This window comes from Balaenoptera borealis (assembly GCF_965194805.1).
Source record: "Balaenoptera borealis genome assembly, chromosome: 3".
Classification (NCBI taxonomy): domain Eukaryota; kingdom Metazoa; phylum Chordata; class Mammalia; order Artiodactyla; family Balaenopteridae; genus Balaenoptera; species Balaenoptera borealis.
This window is the reverse complement of record NC_138866.1, coordinates 107,034,436-107,053,168: the sequence shown is the minus strand read 5'-3', so window position 1 is coordinate 107,053,168 and position 18,733 is coordinate 107,034,436. Positions and strand designations below refer to the sequence as shown.

The 18,733-nt window shown below is 43.1% G+C and overlaps 1 protein-coding gene and 1 long non-coding RNA gene across 3 annotated transcripts in view; both read right to left on the bottom strand.

The window, feature by feature from the left end:
* The window catches only part of LOC309626862, an 844,624-nt gene that overhangs the window by 120,262 nt on the left and 705,629 nt on the right, over window positions 1-18,733 (bottom strand). The window lies entirely within an intron of this gene.
* The window catches only part of LIPC (lipase C, hepatic type), a 177,675-nt gene continuing 164,654 nt past the window's right edge, over window positions 5,713-18,733 (bottom strand). For both annotated transcript variants that reach the window (XM_082388132.1, XM_082388133.1), the window contains 3 exons: window positions 13,538-13,655; window positions 11,759-11,977; window positions 5,713-7,073 (listed from right to left, as the gene is read on the bottom strand). In XM_082388132.1, the coding sequence (XP_082244258.1) occupies window positions 6,962-7,073; window positions 11,759-11,977; window positions 13,538-13,655 (449 nt within the window). In that variant the 3' untranslated portion in view covers window positions 5,713-6,961. The remainder of the gene's footprint in view (window positions 7,074-11,758; window positions 11,978-13,537; window positions 13,656-18,733) is intronic.

Sequence of the window (18,733 nt, the reverse complement as noted above, 5' to 3'; positions counted from 1 at the left end):
CACAGCAGTATGAGACCAACTGAATATTTTAAGACACCTCCACAATCTAGAACATTAGGCAGTCATAAAAAATATTGAGAGCTATACCAATTGACCTAGAAAGATTTCAGGAGGTACCACTGAGTAAGAAAATCAATTTGCTGAAAAGAATGTATAAGGTAATTACATGTTTGTAAAACAGTGACAACCTCCCTTTATATAAGAATGTGTACATATGTTCGGGTATATGACCACAAAAAATTTCATTGACACCCCTAGTCGTCAACATGAGTCAGGGGACTGGCCCGAGCCAGAAGAGTAGGAAAAAGATTGCACTAACTCCTCCAACAGGTATAACTCTGCTTCTACAGAAATTAGAAAAACATGTTCATCTCTCCTAACTTACAGGAATATTGATGATCTATATCAACTAAAAAATAAGAAATAAAAGCAAGTTTCAGAGTAATCTATATAGTATGATTCTACTTTGGTGAAAACCACAAACAGAGCCCTGAGTGTGTAAAAGTGCTTGTGGATGTTTGAAGGAATAACATAACAGCTGTTATCATCCTCTACCTACCCGAGCTTGCTGGGGCTGGGTAGGAGGAGGATGCAGGGAGATGACTAGATTTCTCTTTATACATCTTTGCATAGTTTCACATGCTGTATTTACACTTTTGTAAAACATCTAACAAATGGGAAATTTAAAACGATCCCGTGAACGAATCCCAAGAACACATTACTTCTGCCCTCAAGAGCTCATAGCCTCACATCCAGACTGTCTTCAGCTACTCGAGGCATGAATTTGGTCTCTAGGGCTTCTGGGGAAGAAACTAAGGTTGAGAGGTTATGGCCAGGCAGATTCGCTCTCTGCAAAGGTAGGGACCTCCCTTCACTGGAGGTGCTCAGCCACAGCTGTGATGTTATGTTCCCTTGAGAGGAAGGCTTTGGACTAAGTCAGTGTCATCCCGAATTTTCTGATGAGAAAACTTACTCAGGGTACTTGTGAAACAGAAAAATCTCTAGAATCGGTCCTTGACCCACTGGATTAGAATCTCCAGGGGAGGGGTCTGGGAAGCTGTATTTTCATTAGTGCTCAGGTGATGCTTGTCAACAGAGGAGTGTGGGAAACACTGGCCTCCGTTCATGCCCCTCACAGTGTGGCCTGGGGACCAGCAGTGGTGGCATCAGCAATGGCATCACCTGGAACCTTGCTAGAAACGCAAGATCTCGGGTCCCACGGCAGGCTTCCTGAATCAAAACGGCATTTAACATGGTCCCTGTGCATGCTACAGTTGGAGAAGCAATGCTCTAGATGACACATATGGTCACCCCCAACTCTAACTTATTTGGCATGAGTATAGCTCTCTAGAAAATCCTTTTTGTGATAGACCTAATCTGAAAAGCAAAATTTTAGTCAAGGAACACAAAGGCTTTTAATGAACTGACGGCGACAGATGCCAAATCAGGACGAGAGGAGGCCAGAGGGTGGGAAGGGATAAGGCTGTCCTTGAGGGGGGAGGGAAGTCAACTGCTACAGCAACGTAGCTGTGTTTTCAAACGGAATGAGGAAGCAGTGAACGCTATCTTGAACAGATACCGTAGTTGGAGTTTATGATTTAGTTGGCAAGAGAAGACATACTTGTAAAAAGATGACTGTCACTTGTAACGTCAACACATATTTACGGAACGCCAACTCTGCCACGGTGGGCTGGGTGCTTAGGATAAAGCAGTGAACATCTAGAAGCTCCCCGACTTCACAGAGCTTCACATCCAGCGTGGGAGACAGACATTAAATAAACAGTCCCACAAATTGCCAGGACCAGGGTGAGGTGGCTGAGGCACTTGCCTTGGGTGTACAATTTAAGGTGGCTCCAAAAACTCAGCTCTCAATATAAATAATATTTTAATGCAATATTTTAAAAAATCAAAATTAATGCAAAAATCTGTGATGAATAAAATATCAATATTTTATATAAAGACAGGATCACTGATTTTTTGTTTTGCTCCAATATGGCTCCACATGGCATGGCCACAAATAACTTTTCCAGAAGAATGAGAAGATGTTAAGAGTAGGTATAGGGACTTCCCTGGTGGTCCAGTGGTTAAGACTCCGTGCTCCCAATGCAGGGGGCCCCGTTTCGATCCCTGGTCAGGGAACTAGATTCCACATGCTGCAACTAAGAGCCCGCATGCCGCAACTAAGACCCGACGCAGCCAAATAAATAAATAAAATATTTAAAAAAAAAAAAGAAATCCCTTTTAAAATAAAAGGAAGAGTATGTATAGCTGGGACGGTGGTGGTGGGGTGGATAATCTTTGTTAAATTATCCCTGAAGCAGTAACACCTAAACTGGGACTGGGAGCCTGGGAAGAAGGTGGGAGAAGAGGAAAGGGTGAAGACTGAGAAGCAGGAGAGAGCTTTGCACCTTTCAGGGAATTGAAAGAGGGCCCACTTGTCTAAACCCATGGTTCTCAAACTTAGCGCACGTTAGAATCACCTGGAAAGCATTTTAAGTCTCGCGTTACCCAGGCTTTACCCAGGCCAAGTCAATAAAAATCTCTCGGGGTGGGGCTGAGACCTGGGTAGTTTTGAAAGCTTCGGAGGCAGTTCTAACGTGCAGGCTGGGTTACAATGACATAGTGAATGAGGGCGATGAGACTGGAGGGAAAAGTGGGAGCCTGATGGAAGGCCTTGGAAGCCAGGGTAATTATTTTGGACTTTTTTCCAAAGACCATTAGGAAGTCATTTGAAGGGCTTTAAGTATGAAAACGGTATGTGTCTTTAAGAAAAAAAAATTTTTTTTTAAAGATCACCCGGGCTGCTGTGATAAAAATGGATTGAAAGAGGTTTGGCCACAGCAGGAAGAAGTGGAAAGTCGTCACAAACATCCAGGTAAGAGAGAGTGTTGGCTTGGGTTGGGATGATGGCAGTGGAGGTGGAGAGCCGTAGACACAATTAAGAAGCATGGGTAAAACCCATAGGATTTGGTGACTGTTCAGTTGTGAAGGGCCAAAGGGGAGGAGACATTATGGATGGTCCCCCCGGTGTCTGGTATCAACAACTAGTGGGGTAATGATGACATTCACTGAGCTACAGAACAGGCAGCATGGGGAGAAGCAGGTTTGGGGGGGGCAGGGAGGACATGATGGGCTCAGTTCTGAACCTTTTGAGCTTGTAAGACAGCAAAGGGAGAAGCGTTGAGAGTGGGCAGTTGCACATATAGGAGTGCCTGCCGCTCTGGGGGACCCCACAGTGCAGCTCTAAGGTGAGAGGGGTTGGCCTGCACGGGTCATAAATGAAGCCACAGGAGTGGAGAGGCGGCGTAAAGAGAGAGAAGTAAGTGAGCAGAGAAGGAGGTCTAGACCCTGAGGAGCGCCAACCTTGACAGGTTGAGTAGAGGGCAAGGAGCAGAGAGGAGACAGAGAGGCAGCAGGAGTCAGCAGCGCACCAGTAACTGAGGGCCCGGCGAGAGCATCATTTACGTTACAGCCGGGCGTTCAGGGGAGCGAGAGATCCCTGTGAGCTGGGCTGACCTAGGAAATAACTGGTGAAGTAACTGGGTCTGGATGGATAAATAAGATTCAGTTAAGCAGGGAAGAAGACATTTTGGAGGAAGGAGAAAGAGGAAGGAGATGTAAGAAAAGGGAGAGATGGGAAGTCTCGGGGAGGGGGAGATTCCCCCTCTACTCCTCTTGAGTTCTTGCGGGTGGATTAATAATAAAGTCGACACAAGACTGATGAACAGGAGAAAGAAAAACAAATTTAATTCATGCAAACGGAGGTTTCATAAAATGGGACCTAAGAGGTGGCCAAAGCAGGCAGCTTTTATACTTTTTAGACAAGGAGACAATACCTTTGTGAGGAATTGACAGGACAAAGAAAGTTAGGTTTTGGGTGCTCAATTTAGTGAAGAATCTAAACAGACTTTGGGCTTAGGGCAGTAAATTAAAGAAGTAACAATGCTTGTTTATACAGGCTTCTCAGCCCCAATTCCCTATCTCTGGTGATAAGGGTGTCTTTCTACCTCCAGATCAGGGAGGGCACCTTTCACAGGAGAGATTTATTTCCTGCTTTCAGAGAGACGGAAAGGAGGGTCAGAGTGTCCCTCTTGCATTGGCTCTTTCTTAAGTAACTTTAATTCAAAAATAATATGCCATTGTGGCATATTTTGGGGGAGCCTGTCCTGAGCCCCGATAGAAGGAATGAGGTGCGCTGGGGGCCATTCATCACATACAGATCATAGGAATTCAAGGAGAGGTCTGTAGTATGAGATGAGGTAAGCAGGTAGGTGGTGACTCTCGGGATTGACTTCTTTAGTCTTCCTCTTGCTTGTCTATTTCCCATCCATCTGGCTTCCCTCTCATCCACGCTCTGGTGGGAGAGCAGGCATTGCGCTGGTCAGCTTGGCTTCTTGCTCTGTCACCCCAGAGACGTGTAACTGCTACCAAAGCTTTCACAATGTCTGCGGCAACATTATCAAGGTGAACACTGAAGACAGGCAGCTTGGCTCTGGAGGACAGTGCATTCATTTTAGTGTTGAATGGAGTGCTTGTTTCCGTCTCTCTGACTTCAGGCACCTCAAAGAGCCCAGCTGCAGTGTAATTGATGCCCCATTTCTTTCCCTGTGCTCTCTTACAAGTAAAAGCACAAACAGGCTTTTGCCTGAAAGGCAGTATGCTAGTGTTATCTTTCCTGAGTGGGCTCATAAATACAGATTCTTTGGAGAGAGGTGCGTATAATCAGCATACCAGTCAGCATTTTGCATGTGCAATGAACAGATGTGGCTGCATTATTCAGTTTCCCTATTTGACTTCCCTCCTAAGATGTACTTCAGAAAATGTGATGTCGATGAACACATCTTCCCAAGTGAAAATAATCCATGCCAAGAGGAGTCTCAAATGTTCCCATTAACCATTTGTCATGTTGGTTGCTTATTGATTTCTCTGCTGCAAATGTTATGACGTCCTGTGTCACTTTAAGTTTTCCTACTAAGGATGAAATAATTTCTAATTATATTTTGTGTGAAATAATTAGTATTGGAATGCATCACACTAGAGTAGAAAAACGTTGGTTTTAAACTCTGCCCTTTATTTTCTATTTTTTTTTTGTATTGCAAAATGTGACATTCATACGAAAAGTGAGTGCATAAAATATATATGTACGGTTTAAAGACTGGTTATAAAAATGGACACCTGTGCAACCACCACTCGGAGTGACAAGTACAATGTTGCTGGCACCTGGAACTCTGGTGTGCACTTCCTCTTTCCTAGATTACCACAGCCTCACTGTCGTGCTAGGGATGTTATTGCTTTTACTTAGTATTTTACCACCTATTTATCCATCCTTAACAATATAGTTTAGTTCTCCTTGTAACAAACTACATATATATTTTGTGTCTTTGTGTAAATACACAAACCCACAAGTGCTTCCTTAAATTCTGCCCCCTGGACGCCTCTCTGTCTCACTCGAGACTCGGCCCCTTCTTGTTGTGTGTGTAGCTTTGGGTCATCTTTTTCACTGCTGTTTAACAACCGTTAGTAAGGATATACCACTGCTCATTTATGCACCGTGTGAGTGGATACTTGGGCTGTTTCTGGTTGTGATGTTTTCAAGGCTGAGAGGAGTATTGTTCGACTTGTGCATAGATTCTATGGGGTATATAGCAAAGAGTATGCTCAAAAAGTGATATTTTAAATTCCCTCTGGATAGTCAGTGATCAAACATGCCCATCCAACACAAACATGACTTTATTGTAAATCTTAGTATTTTAGACATGATGGGAAACAGTGTTCATTTTAATATCTGTAATTTCTAGACACACACACACACACAATACCTAAAAGGGCGGTCAGGTGCTTTTGTAGTCAAGATTAGCATGCAGGACACACAATACAACCTTGACCCAGCTGTCCTTCCTCCCCCATATCCTTTAGTTTTGCGGGTCTTTCCAAGGGAAATAAAAGTGAATCATGCAAGATCCTCTTAAACTGATTTCATCAGAGGCAGGTATGTCTTCAGGACTTTTGTTTCCAGGAGCCCTGCTCTGGTGAAAAGCATACGAATTATGGGGCTGTGTGGAGCTAAGGCTGTGCCAGTGTCAGGTGAGGCTGTTGAACGTGTAGAGTGTGCTCCTCTTCTCTGAATTACTTGAAACACAGGTCCAAGGGATTTACATCCAAGGCATGTATCTAATACTTCCTTCACATGCTCCGTGATGGAGTTTGCTGGTCAAAACATCATTATTTTGTTTATTGGTCCGTTTGAGATTTGATATCTAAGTCTTTGAGATATTCCAAGTTTTCCATTAGCTTTTGTGGCAAGCATTAGTAAAAGAGGAAAATTGTACTTCAATAGTAATTTAATCATTAAAACGACCAACTATCCAGCTTTCATGGTTATCATTAGTAGTTTTAGGAGAATTCTAGTACAATTGGTTTGGTTCAGTGAAATAACTGTATGATTCGTATGATGGTAACTTTTAGTTTAAGTAGAATTTTTCTTCTTTTGGTGAACTGAATGGTATTAAAGGGTGTGTACTTTGGGACACACAACTGTGATTAATTGGAATTTCACTTTATGGAAGTGCTAGTTATATAATAAAGAAGTATCTTTCCAGCATGCTTCAAAAAACTGAACAGAACAAACTAGCAAGGAATACGGGAAATTTGACTTAATTGTAAAAGACATTTTAAATTAGAACAACGGATCTAAAATGGCTCTTACATTTGTACTTATTTGCATATATTACCATTCAGTCAGACATAAAATTGGGAATTGGTTACACTAATATTTGAATATAGTTACATAACATAGTTTTAAAAAGCTGAGTTTATAACAGTGAAATGTGCTCCCCTTTAAATCTTAACTCTATTAAAGCTTTATACAAGTTTCTTTATATAACTTTGGTTTTCAAACAAGGCAACCATTCCAGATAAGGAATAAAATCATTTATTCTTCACACTGGGTCTTCATTAAAGCTCATCTGATCTTTCGCTTCAGTTTTTTAGAGTTTGATTCACATCTCACAAAGGTTTTCTCCTGGGTTGGGTGAAGTTGTAGATCATTCATGTTTTCTGAGCAAAATGTCATTCTGCATAGAAAACATCAAGCAAACATAGCACTAAATTTTGGATGGAGCTTATTGAAGTGTTTCATCCTTTGTCAAATACCCAACTTGACATGCTATTTAGTAACACATGCTATTTAAAAAAAAAAATTAGATCCTTATGACTGCAAATATTTTCATAACTTCAGAGAAAAACAAAGCCCAGGTCAGTGAAAGCAATCAGTGTAAGGCTTCCCGGAGCTCTGTGTGGTGTGATTTCAGTTCTGTAAGAACTGAAAGTCCTTGGGGCAGCCCTGCTTTGTTCTCCTTTATACAGCTTATCAAAGGTTTGAGGGTAACAATGGTTTCTTTCACTACATTACCCTGTCTCCAAGGCAAACATTAGCACTTTCTTCAACTGTTCCTCACAGGCAGGCTTCGTGCCCAGCCTTCCTTTTTTGGACACACTCCAGTTTGTCAATGCCCTTCTTACAGGTCCCTGGGCATGAGGCCACTGTCATCAGCATCTGCCTGGCTCAGCCCTATAAGCCCCACCCTTTCCTCTTATCTGGTCCTCCAGCCACAGAGGATATCACTAAGTGCTTTGGGTCTCTCTTGGAGACCAACGGCTGACAACTTTGACCATTGGTTTGGCCTGAGATGCTATTTTGTGTTACTAACTTCAATTGTATCTATCTGAAAAAAAAAAAAAAATAGCAGTAGTCACAGAGAATTGTAGTTTATAGCTTCTTTTTTTTTTTGAATTGCATCTAAGGTCAAACTTTACATCTGCATCTAAGGTGCAGTTTACTATATCAAACTTTTTAAATTAAAAATTATTGTGAGTAATTATGAATGCATTTTTAAAAAATTCAAACAGTAAAGAAATATATGAGGTTGAATACTAAAGACCCTCCATCACCTTTCACTAATATCACTCCCCTCCCTGCTTTCATGATTTGCTTTCTGTCTTTCTGGACCTCTTTCTATGCATTTACACATATACGGATGTTCATATACAAACATAAAATTTGTTGTATTTTTCTGAAAAATTTTCTTGTCATCAAATAATGTACTTGGAGAACTGTTCACATCAGTACATACAAATCTATTTCATTCTCGGCTGGACCTAGAGATGATCATACTAAGTGAAGTAAGTCAGACAGAGAAAGGCAAATATCATATGGTATCACTTATATGTGATCTGAAAAAAAGTGATATGAATAAACTTATTTACAAAACAGAAAGAGACTCACAGACATAGAAAACAAACTTATGGTTACCAAGGGGAGAAGTGGGGGGAGGGATAAATTGGGAATTTGCAGTTAACAGATACATACTACTATCTATAAAGTAGATAAACAGCAAGGACATACTGTATAGCATAGAGAACTATATTCAATACCTTGTAATAACCTATAATGGAAAAGAATCTGAAAAAGAATATATATATACTGAATCACTTTGCTGTACACCTGAAACACTATAAATCAACTATATTTCAAAAAAATCTATTTCAGTCTTTTTCACCTGCTGCATAACATTCCAGTGTATGGAGGTATCACAATGCATTTAGCCATTTTCCTATTAATGGAGATTGGGATTTTTCCCCAATGGTTTAGTATTTACAAATAGTACTGCAACAGACATTTTTGTACATAGATATCCTTTGTGGATATTTTGAGTATTTCTCCGGGATAGACACCTAGCATAAAATTCTGGGTCAAGATTATGCATATTTCAAATTTTGATAGTATAAGTTCCATGAGACCAAGGGCTTTGTCCACTCTGTTCACTGCTGTATACACAGCAGTGTCTAGCATAAGATATGTGCTCACTAAATGTTAGTTGTTGAATGACATTCCCCTACAGAAGCTCTGTAATTCATATTCCCACGAATAATGTATGAAAACGCCCATTTCTCCACACCTTTACCAGCTCTGGATGTTATCTGTCTTTGAATTCCTGACAAACCAGTGGGTGACCAGTGATAATTTCCTTGATTTTTGTTTTGCATTTATATGGTTATTGTGGCAATCAAACATCTTCTCATTTTGTTTAGCCAATCACTTTTCACTTCTCGCTATAGGACCAATATTCTCTGCTCTTGCGCTTCCCCCCACAACAGTCCCTCTCATCCCTGACTTTGTGCTTTGGGGAAAGAAAATCACCTCTCATTGAATTCCTTCCATGGAGGCACAGAGCAAGTTATTTAACCTTTTTTTTTTTTTTCTTGTAGTTAGTAAAGAGATTGAGAATGAGGTGTAATATCTGCATCCCAGCTCTGGGATTTCAGATGATTGAAGGTACTCAAAAATGGGTAGTTATTAGTCTCATGAGATACATATTATAATTCCCATTTGTTACTAGAGAACTGAGTCTCAGAGAGGTGCAGCTATTGTCTGAGCCTCCGTAGGTGGAAGCGGTGAAATCAAAATTCGACTTTGGGACTAGCTGATGCAGAAGTCATTGGGTTCTGCCTGCATATGGTTTGCTCACTGCCTGTCTCTCCGGGAATGCCTCTTGGCCTCTCCAAAGCCTGTTGCAGCACTGACCGAACAGCACCAACCTGAACTGATGTCTTTTTTCTTAGACTTCCTATAGACCATGCGGTGCTAGACTCTTACTGTTCACAGTGCGGTCCACGGACCAGCAGCATCAGAAGCACCTGGGAGCTTGTTAGAAATGCAGAATCCCAGGCTCCATCTCTACCTACCACAGCAGAACCTACATTTTAACACGATTCCCAGATGATCTGTGTGCGTATTAAAGTCTGAGAAGCCCTGGGATGGAGCATATCATTAGTAAAATTAATGCGTCTTGTTTTCCTAATTAGGTCCTTGAGTTTCTTTCTGCCAAAAGCTACAACTCAGATTTTTTTGGTACCCACCCCTGCCGATGGTGTTGGGTACTGCAAAGACCCATAGGACTCACTGAGTTAAAAACTTAAAAAACTATAGGTCCCAGACTCCCTCCCCCTTTTTCATGATGCCCCTCCTGCAGCCGTGAGGAAAGGTGTGATGTACGTATATATTAACTTCCAGCTCTGCAACTCTGCTAGATTAGACCAGAGAAAGTCAGATTAATGGGACCAAGACTAATGGGGGGAGGAGCTGTGCTCGGGCAACAAATGGGCAATGAGTCAGACAAACCAAGTCAGATCTGGGCTCAGACAGTTAGGAGCAATGTCCCCAGGCTGTGTAACTCCTGTGAGCCTCAGCTTCCTAATCTGCACAGCAATACTACCCATTTCAGGAGGTCACTGGGACGCTTCCATGGGATGAACGCTCTAGAGCACCTCATTCAAGCCCGTGGTGCAGCAGGAGCTCTGTAAGCGCCACTCCTGTCCCTCTCCTCTTTCCTTCTTCAGAGCCATGTGGTAAGCACCAGGGGAGAAGGTAGTGCTGTGTTTTATACTACCTTTCAGGTCAAGTCACCTAGAATTGCCATGGCAAGCAACCACTAAAACTGAGGAATTACTCCCCGGCTGAGAGAATCTGGGGACGGGTGGTGCTCAGTTGAGCTCTTCTAAACGGACAAAAAGTCACGCAAGAATAGCTAAGCGTATAAGAGGAGAAAAGCAGTTTAATTTTCTCAAATTGATCACGTGGGGAAATCTGTTGGCAGATTGCAGAGTATGCTCTTAGTAATTGCCAGGATTTTGTATCCCAGGGAGATAAAAACTCAGACTGTGGTTGTATAAGGGACTCAGGGGGCATAAATCTGCCACAGGCCACTCCTAGCAGTGAGGCCCGAGGGGCGAGGGAAGAGGTGAGAGGCACGCTGTTCTCCAACTCTGCGGGCGGCAAGCCAAAGAGAGCAACAGGCTGGCCAACAAAGGGCAGCAGGAGAGGAGAGACAAGTTTCCTACATACAGTGGGGAGGAGATAGGAAAAGGTCTGGGGAAGGACAGGATTCTCCTTTCATGGGGAACTGCAGAACCACAGAAAAGCACGGTTGCCATAGTAAAATACATTGGGCATCCTTTTGCTCTGCTGAGAGGACTGAAGGCGCAGCTGGACATCCTTTCTTTCCTTCACTCCCTGCCCCCAACCCAACCCCTCGTGTCCCTAGAGACTTTGGGCCGAGGGAGATGTTCAGTCACACAGAGCTGCACCTCCTGTGGGTAATCCACTGGTCCACATCAGAATTTCTTAGGGCTCTTATTGCCAAATGTGTGGTCCTTCACAGACCACAGCCAATCAGAAGCTCTTCAGGTGGGTATTCAGGTGGAATTCTGCATATTCAATAAGTTCCCTAGTGATCCCTTGGCATTCTTAGATTTGAAAGGTGCCACCACAGTGTGAGATTTTGAGATTGTGATTTGTTAAAAGCATTTCTCTGGGTAAACAACAAAGAAGAAATGTCACGTCTAGGTCCTTGCCATTCAAAGTGTGGTCCTTGGACCAGCAGCATTGACATCACCTGGTGAAATTTGAAAAGCACTGGGCTAGTGAGTTGTTCTCAAACTCTGGAGGCAGGTGGCTATTAGCTGTGGGCAGAGGGAAGAGGCTAGACTAGAAATCAGAAGACGTAGGTGCAAATCCTGGTCCTTCCACCTATGGCTTTGTGAACTCAGGATGGTCATTTCATCTTTCTGAGCATCTTTATGCCATCATTAGGAGATAATAATGCCCACTTCATAAGACAGATGCAAATAGTAAACTGTAAAAGTGCTGACATAGGTAGATGCTTAACAGATGTTAGGAGGAGGTTGAAACAGCACTCACCTTTGCTGTGTTTCTCCCGCTTTGACTCTGATGCTCTTCAGAACAAGGCCCGAGGGAAGGGACTCTCTTCCCCATGGGATGATGTTTTGGACCGTGTTCCAGACATTGGACCACACCATACTGTTTTCCCACTTGAACTTGATCATGATCAGCTCACCAATATCCAAATCCAGTGTGATAAGAAAGGAATAGGTTTTATTACTAGTAATTCCTTTGTTCCTTGAAGATACAAAGGAAACCAGACACAGTCAGTTGATTTTTAACAGCAAAGTGATGCTTAGGCACATTCAGGATATGTTAGGTTTGCCTGAATGATTTGGGATGGTCTTTTCTGCTGCATTTCCCAAACTGGTATTGGACAGACTATTAATAGAGATAGCAATAGGTGTGCCAGGATAAAAAGGGTTTTCCAGACCAATAACATTGGGAAAACCATCTTATTTTCTGTGTTAGCATATTAAAAACTCCCTAAGAGTTCTGCGGTAATGAGTCTAGTTAGCTTTGTTTAGCTCAGGCTTCCAAGTCGGGAAAACTGTCCTGAAGAGGGCAGGGGCTTTGGCAATGGTCTCTGGGCAATACCGCTCTCTGTATGTTTGATCAACACATTAGAGCCACACCACAGATCGATGCTTTTTTCCTCCCCACATAAATAGAAAGTTCTGTTAAAACAACAAGTATAGCAGTAATAGAAAACCACATATAAAAAGGATGCACCAGTTTGGAGCAAGATTTAAATACAGATCCTTAGGTATCATTATCAGCTTTACTCACTAATCTCCAAGACATTAAAATGTCCCAACATTGACAGAACTGCCAGATGCCCTTTCCACTACTTAGGACAATCTCCCGGGGAGAGATTTGGGACAGCGCAGAGTTAACACTGGATTTAGGGTGAGACAGGTGGCTGGAGGATTCCCTTGCTTGGCTCATTGTAGCTCCTCCTGTAGTATGTTGTAAAGCATCGTTTAGAAATCCACCCACCCCACTAGGCTGGAAGCATCCTAAGGATAGTGTCCTCTCTACCTCTAGTGCTGAGCACCAACACATCCTTGCTGAGTGACTGAATCAGTGTGATGATCAGAGGTTCAAAGCTGGGGGCAATTCTCGGGAAGCTGAGGACTGTCGCTGGAGTGGGTGAAAGCTAGTGTCACTTCCCAAGGAGAGCCCATGCTGAGGGTCAAGATGCTGAGAAAAAGCAGTCAGCAGGCCTTTTCTGGCCAGTGAAGGTGCGGAGCCTCTGCAGGAGACGTTGAGGCCACTGCCCATGTTGTGAGCAGGGGTGCAGCAGGGCAAAGGACAGATGGGGAGGGCTGGCAGTGCAGGCTGACTGAATGGAAAATTTGTGCCGTGTTGAATGGTACCAGTGTTATTTCTGGGTTATGGCTTTCAGAACTCACTGGAAAGGCGCTCAGGGCCTTCCTGGGGACACCTGCTCCAGCCATCACCACTCCTCCCTGCTTGGATCTTCTTCCTGTACTGCAGACATGGACTGGCCACCTCTGGCTTCCCTCTCCATTCCAGGCCCTGTCGCACTGGGCCCATCACAAACACAGGTAGCAGCAACATAAAGTAATCGTGGGGACTGGGTGAGGCTGAGGAGGGATGACACGGTGCTGCGTGTGGGTGGATGTCCCATCTGACAGAGTGTTTGGGGCAGTCATAATGGGCTGAGAAAAGTAAGTTGTGTCTGGCCTGACCCTTGAAAAGCAGGGTCCATCCAGACCCTGTGAGAAAATTAAGCCTCTCATCACCACGGACGGGGCTGTACCTCATACTCACAGAGTGATGGGGATTTTCTGCATTTCCTCTTTCGTTCCGAGGAGTGACATGGCAAAAGTTGGTTCTATTGGTTTCTCAATTTGGTTGATGAACTGAATCTTCAACTGGTAATGATAAACTAGAGGGGAATAGGATGGAGAGGGAGAGAGAAAGATAATTCAAGCAGAAAATTGTAAAATAAAAAATATCATACTTTTAAAATTTAAAAAGCAGAGGGAAAAGTATGGATGAATAGATACCCCATTTTTTTTTCTGGGTGGTAGAATTATGAATGCTTTTTATTTTCCTCTTTTTCCTTCTCTGAGTTTCCTAAATGTCTAAGAGGACTTATGTTTGTATTGGGTTGGCCAAAAAGTTCGTTCTGGTAGTGAATACGTTGTTCTATAAAGTTCTTGGTGAAAATGAAAAAAGTGTCTTTTATTTTTACTTAAAACTGAATGAACTTTTTGGCCAACCCAATAATATAATAAATATTATCGAACAAAAGAAAGCAGAATAGGAGTACAATATATTTGGCATTCTCATCAATTTCCAGATGAATTCTGTTGGACTATTCCATGTATTTGGCAAGGGACCCCTTTCACAAATCAAAGGATATATTGCCTTTTAGGCAGCTGCCAAAAGCAAGAGAACACACTGTCATTTTTACTTTTGCCTGTTTGATGGTGTCAGTTTTGGGGTGAGACAGAGCTCCAGCTAAGAAATATGCCCTAATGACCACAACTTTGTGTTCTGGGGCAGTTCCTGGGAACTAGCTCTGTGGGGTTCAACAAGCACATTTTCCAATGGAAATAAGACAACTAGTTCTAGTACCTGGGCCTAAAATTTTTCTATCTTATCAAGTGTCCAGAATGTCCTTCTACTGGGTTGTTCGGAAGAGGGAAATTTATTTTATTCTTCTTTACCTAAATACAGTCTATATTTAATTAATAAAAGCAAACTGCTTACTATAGGACAGGTGTTGTTAAATACTTTACATTGCATCATTACTTATCATAACTACCCTATGAGGAGGGTATTGTTATGATCAGCCCCATTTTATAAAGCAGAAAACCAGGGCCAGAGAGGTGACGTGACCTGCTCAGGGTCACATAGCAGCCTGTGCTCTTGGCCTGGACCCATTGCCTTGATTAGCTTGCATTGTTACACCAACCAGCTGTGGAGCTGTTTTCAAAATTACCCCACCTCATTCCCAAATGACTGACGGCTGCTTAGACTTCTTTTTCTTGCTGTCTCCATATTCTCTAAGTACTTGTAGCACTTGAGCTCCAAGACTGCAAACAGGTTTAATATGGCATGTCAACTTGATTGGTAGGACTGCCTGGGGCCCCATGTTGAGATGGGCTCTGAGACCGTGTCTAGGCTCTTGGGAGGATTGGTGTCTGCCTTGGGCGAAGGATAGGGGATATACGATATACTTGTTGTGTATTTGCTTTTCCTGTTCTAGATAATGATTAACCCACTAATCCTGATACAGTGCTTGCACACAGTAGGTGCTTAATAAACATTTGTGGGATGAAGAACTGACATTTTGCTTGGGAGTATCAGAATGTGCATGAACATTTAGCAAGATGGAAATCACCTCTGAGAATTCAAGATCTGAGTTTCAAGCTTTGTCGTAGAATTCCTTCTGGAAAGGATAGATTATGGAACTAGCCACTTGATTATCCATCCCATGCACCCAACCTGTGGAAATTCACCATCCTCATGAATCAATCTACTTACTCCCAAATGATGCATTTCCGCTGGAGGTTGGTAGCTACACACAAACCTGGCAGCAGCTGTGGCTAATGGTGTGTTGCCAACACCTCAGCTGCAGGGTCCTGGTGTGCCTGTATTGCTGGGTTTCTGGGTTATTTACACAACCCTACCCTTTGGCATAAACCAGTCTTCCCATGTGGGTTTTGCAGTGGGTTGCCTGCAGTGGATTGCCTCCAGTGCCCTGCATAATAGGTGCTCGAATCCTCCAGCCTGGAATACAGTAGTTTGATGCTCTCAAGACTGTGAGGGTTTGGGTGAGAAATAAGAGAAGGGCTATGGGCCCAAGTCCCAGGAAGGGTCCCTAAACCCTTGGGTGGCAGCGGTGGAGGCAGGGACTCTGGCCTGTCATCCCAGAAGCCTCTGGAGAGGTCTTACACTATTTGGGGTCTGTCTAGGGGACTCTGTAACAGGTGAACAGTGTTATAAGTTGAACCGAGGCAAAAAGGAAAGATACAGGCCGTAGGCACTGGGGGGTGGGGTGGGGGCAGGATGTGGACAGGATGACGTGAGAGAACTGGCCTTGGGTTAACCCCCAAACAAGCAGGCAGGGCATCTCCCACAGTATGCAAGAAACACTCATAGCAACCAGTTTAATATGTAGTAACTGGAAATCTACTGATACCCAGCCCAGTGCTAAAAGCCATTGGGGATAGACGAGTAAAAGAATGTAATTAGCAGTATGCATGGTAATAACATAGGCTAATATTTATTTTGTTTACTTGTGCCAGGCACTTTGTATTTATTATCTCATTTAATCCTTACAACAGCTGGTACTATTATTTCATTTTAGAGAAGAGGAAACTGAAGCACAGAGAGGTTAAGCAACTTTTCCAGCATCACACAGCTAGTAAGTAGCATAACTGGGACGTAAGTCCAGGCCACCTGGCTCCAGAACTTGAAGTTTTAAATGTTTATACCCAGGACCAATAGCTTTATATACCCTAAGGAAAAAGTCGAAGTGTGGAAAGAGATTAAAGTTCAAAAATGTCATAACAGAATTATTTAATTAAAAATAAATCAAAAACACCCTAAATATTCACCAATAGAGGAATGACTATGGACTAATAATGACAATTATGATAATTACCATTTAGCTCTTTATTATGTCCCAGATACTGAACTATTGTTTCTCAAAATTATCTTATTTCTTTTACTACAACTTTGTAAGATGCCTACTTTAACCTCCCTTCGCATCATTTTACAAATGAAGAAGCTGAAGCTCAGGAAATTTAAGTAACTTGTCCATTGTCATGCAGCTAAGAACTGGTGAAGTTGCAATTAGACGTTAGTCTGCTGACTCCGAGTTCATGTTCCCAACCACGTGATTTACTCTTATGAAGTGATTAAAAGATATTTTTGGAATGGTTTCAATGCTTATGAAAAAGTGGAAAAAAACCCCAAACAACCATCAGGATACAAATTGGACATCTAACATGAGACTAATTCTAATAAAACAGCATGCAGAGTAGGAGAGAGATTCACAAAAGTATTAAGTGATTTTCTCTGGAGAGGGGAGAGAGGTAATTTTTATTCTCTTCTTTATGCTTTTCTGCAAGTCCCACATTTTCTACAATAAGCATGTATTCTAATTAGACTCTTATTGGAAAAAGAAAAGTTTTTAAAAGTATTAAGAGAGAAAACAGAACCAGAAGCTGTGGTCCTGGCCTTAGAGGAGCTTGCAGCTGGGAAGCAGAGTGACTTCTGTGACCCTTGTCACCTTCTGCCTAGTCTCACGGGCATCCGTGTCCATGGATCTTATCTCCCTGAGGGCAGCCTTGGGGTCATATTAACGCTTGTTATCTCCACAAGTCACGGCACACATCAGGCATCTAAGGAGTGCTTCTGAGGCTTTTTGTGTGAAAACAAGACAGGACCAAAACAGTTGCCTTAAAGAGCCTAATTGTGAATAGGAATAATCAAAAAATTGCTTTCATTTTTTGAGATCCTACTACGCATCAGGCTACCTACTAAGTGCTTTACAGACATTACTTTTGTCCTCGTAACAAGACTAAATAAAGATAACATGTGGTGAGACTCCATTTTCTACACCTACCCCTGCTCTCCCCATCCAGCTCTGAACCCCAGGAAGTGACCCCACGGCCTCATCTCCTGGCTGCCTTGCAGGATGGTTTCTGGTTGCGATTGACCCACTGGGGAGGCACCAGCAGGAGATCAGGGCACAGAAGAGAGAGGTCAGGGTGTTTTTCTCTCTGCTCCCTCCTGCTTTGAAGACTGACTGCAGAGGAACTGTGCTCCATGATGACATGCTATCAGCAGCCTCTCCTCCACAGCTCCCGTTCTCTTGGGCTGTTCCTTCTCCTTACTTCTCCCAGAGGCTGGCTGTTAGATCTGGGGTGCATCAACAGCCCATGTTGCTTTCCTTAGTATCACCCACCCTCTCTAAGGAGTCCTGCCTGCTCTCTTTAGTTGATCCAGGTGAGTGGAGTCCTGTTTTCTGCTGAGACCTCGACAGATAGGGTGTCAATGATCCTGGTAAATTACAGATAAGGAAGCAGACATTTGGAGACGGGTGCAAGGTGACCCAGATAGTTAGAAGTGGAGCAGACTTTTTTTTTTTTTAACATCTTTATTGGAGTATAATTGCTTTACAATGGTGTGTTAGTTTCTGCTGTATAACAAAGTGAATCAGCTATACGTATACATATATCCCCATATCTCCTCCATCTTGCGTCCCCCTCCTACCCTCCCTATCCCACCCCTCTAGGTGTTCACAAAGCATCGAGCTGATCTCCCTGTGCTATGCGGCTGCTTCCCACTAGCTATCTATTTTACATTTAGTGTGTATATATATCAATGCTACTCTCTCACTTTGGTGGAGCAGACTTTGAACACAGGTGTCTGGTCTGATTCCAAAAGACCCTTCCCACTGTGTCCTGGGGTTCTGGTTCTAGCAAGCTGAAGCTGCCCTTTGAAAGCAAAGAGCAAACAGCCCCTGAAGAAAAGCTGCAGTCTAAACCTGCCTCCAATAAAGCCACCAAGACAAAGTGCCTGCCAGCTCTGACCCACTGACATCCATCCTGGGCTATCACTGCTGCAGATTCCTGCCTGCTGCCTGTCTGCTGAATGTCCAGCCCCCGAGCTGGGATAAATGTTTCACGTCCCTGCACTGGAGATGGGTTTTTGTCTTCCTTTGCTCTTAAAATATGAGTAGGAAGAGACGGATTTCCGCATCTGAGATGCCATGGTTCTACGATTCTGGGGGAAGGGGTTGGCTTTGATGATTGCAAAGGTCCCTTTAGCTCTCACATCCTATGGATGAGAATTACCTGTGTCCTGCAGTGTCTCCCTGGGGTGGGACCTGTGCAGGAGGTCAGGACCTCCAAAGGTGTGTAAGCCTGAGTGAGGCGGGCTGTGGAGGGCACCTGTGTCTGCAGGAGTGTGATGGTCAAACCCATCACACATTGATAGCACAAG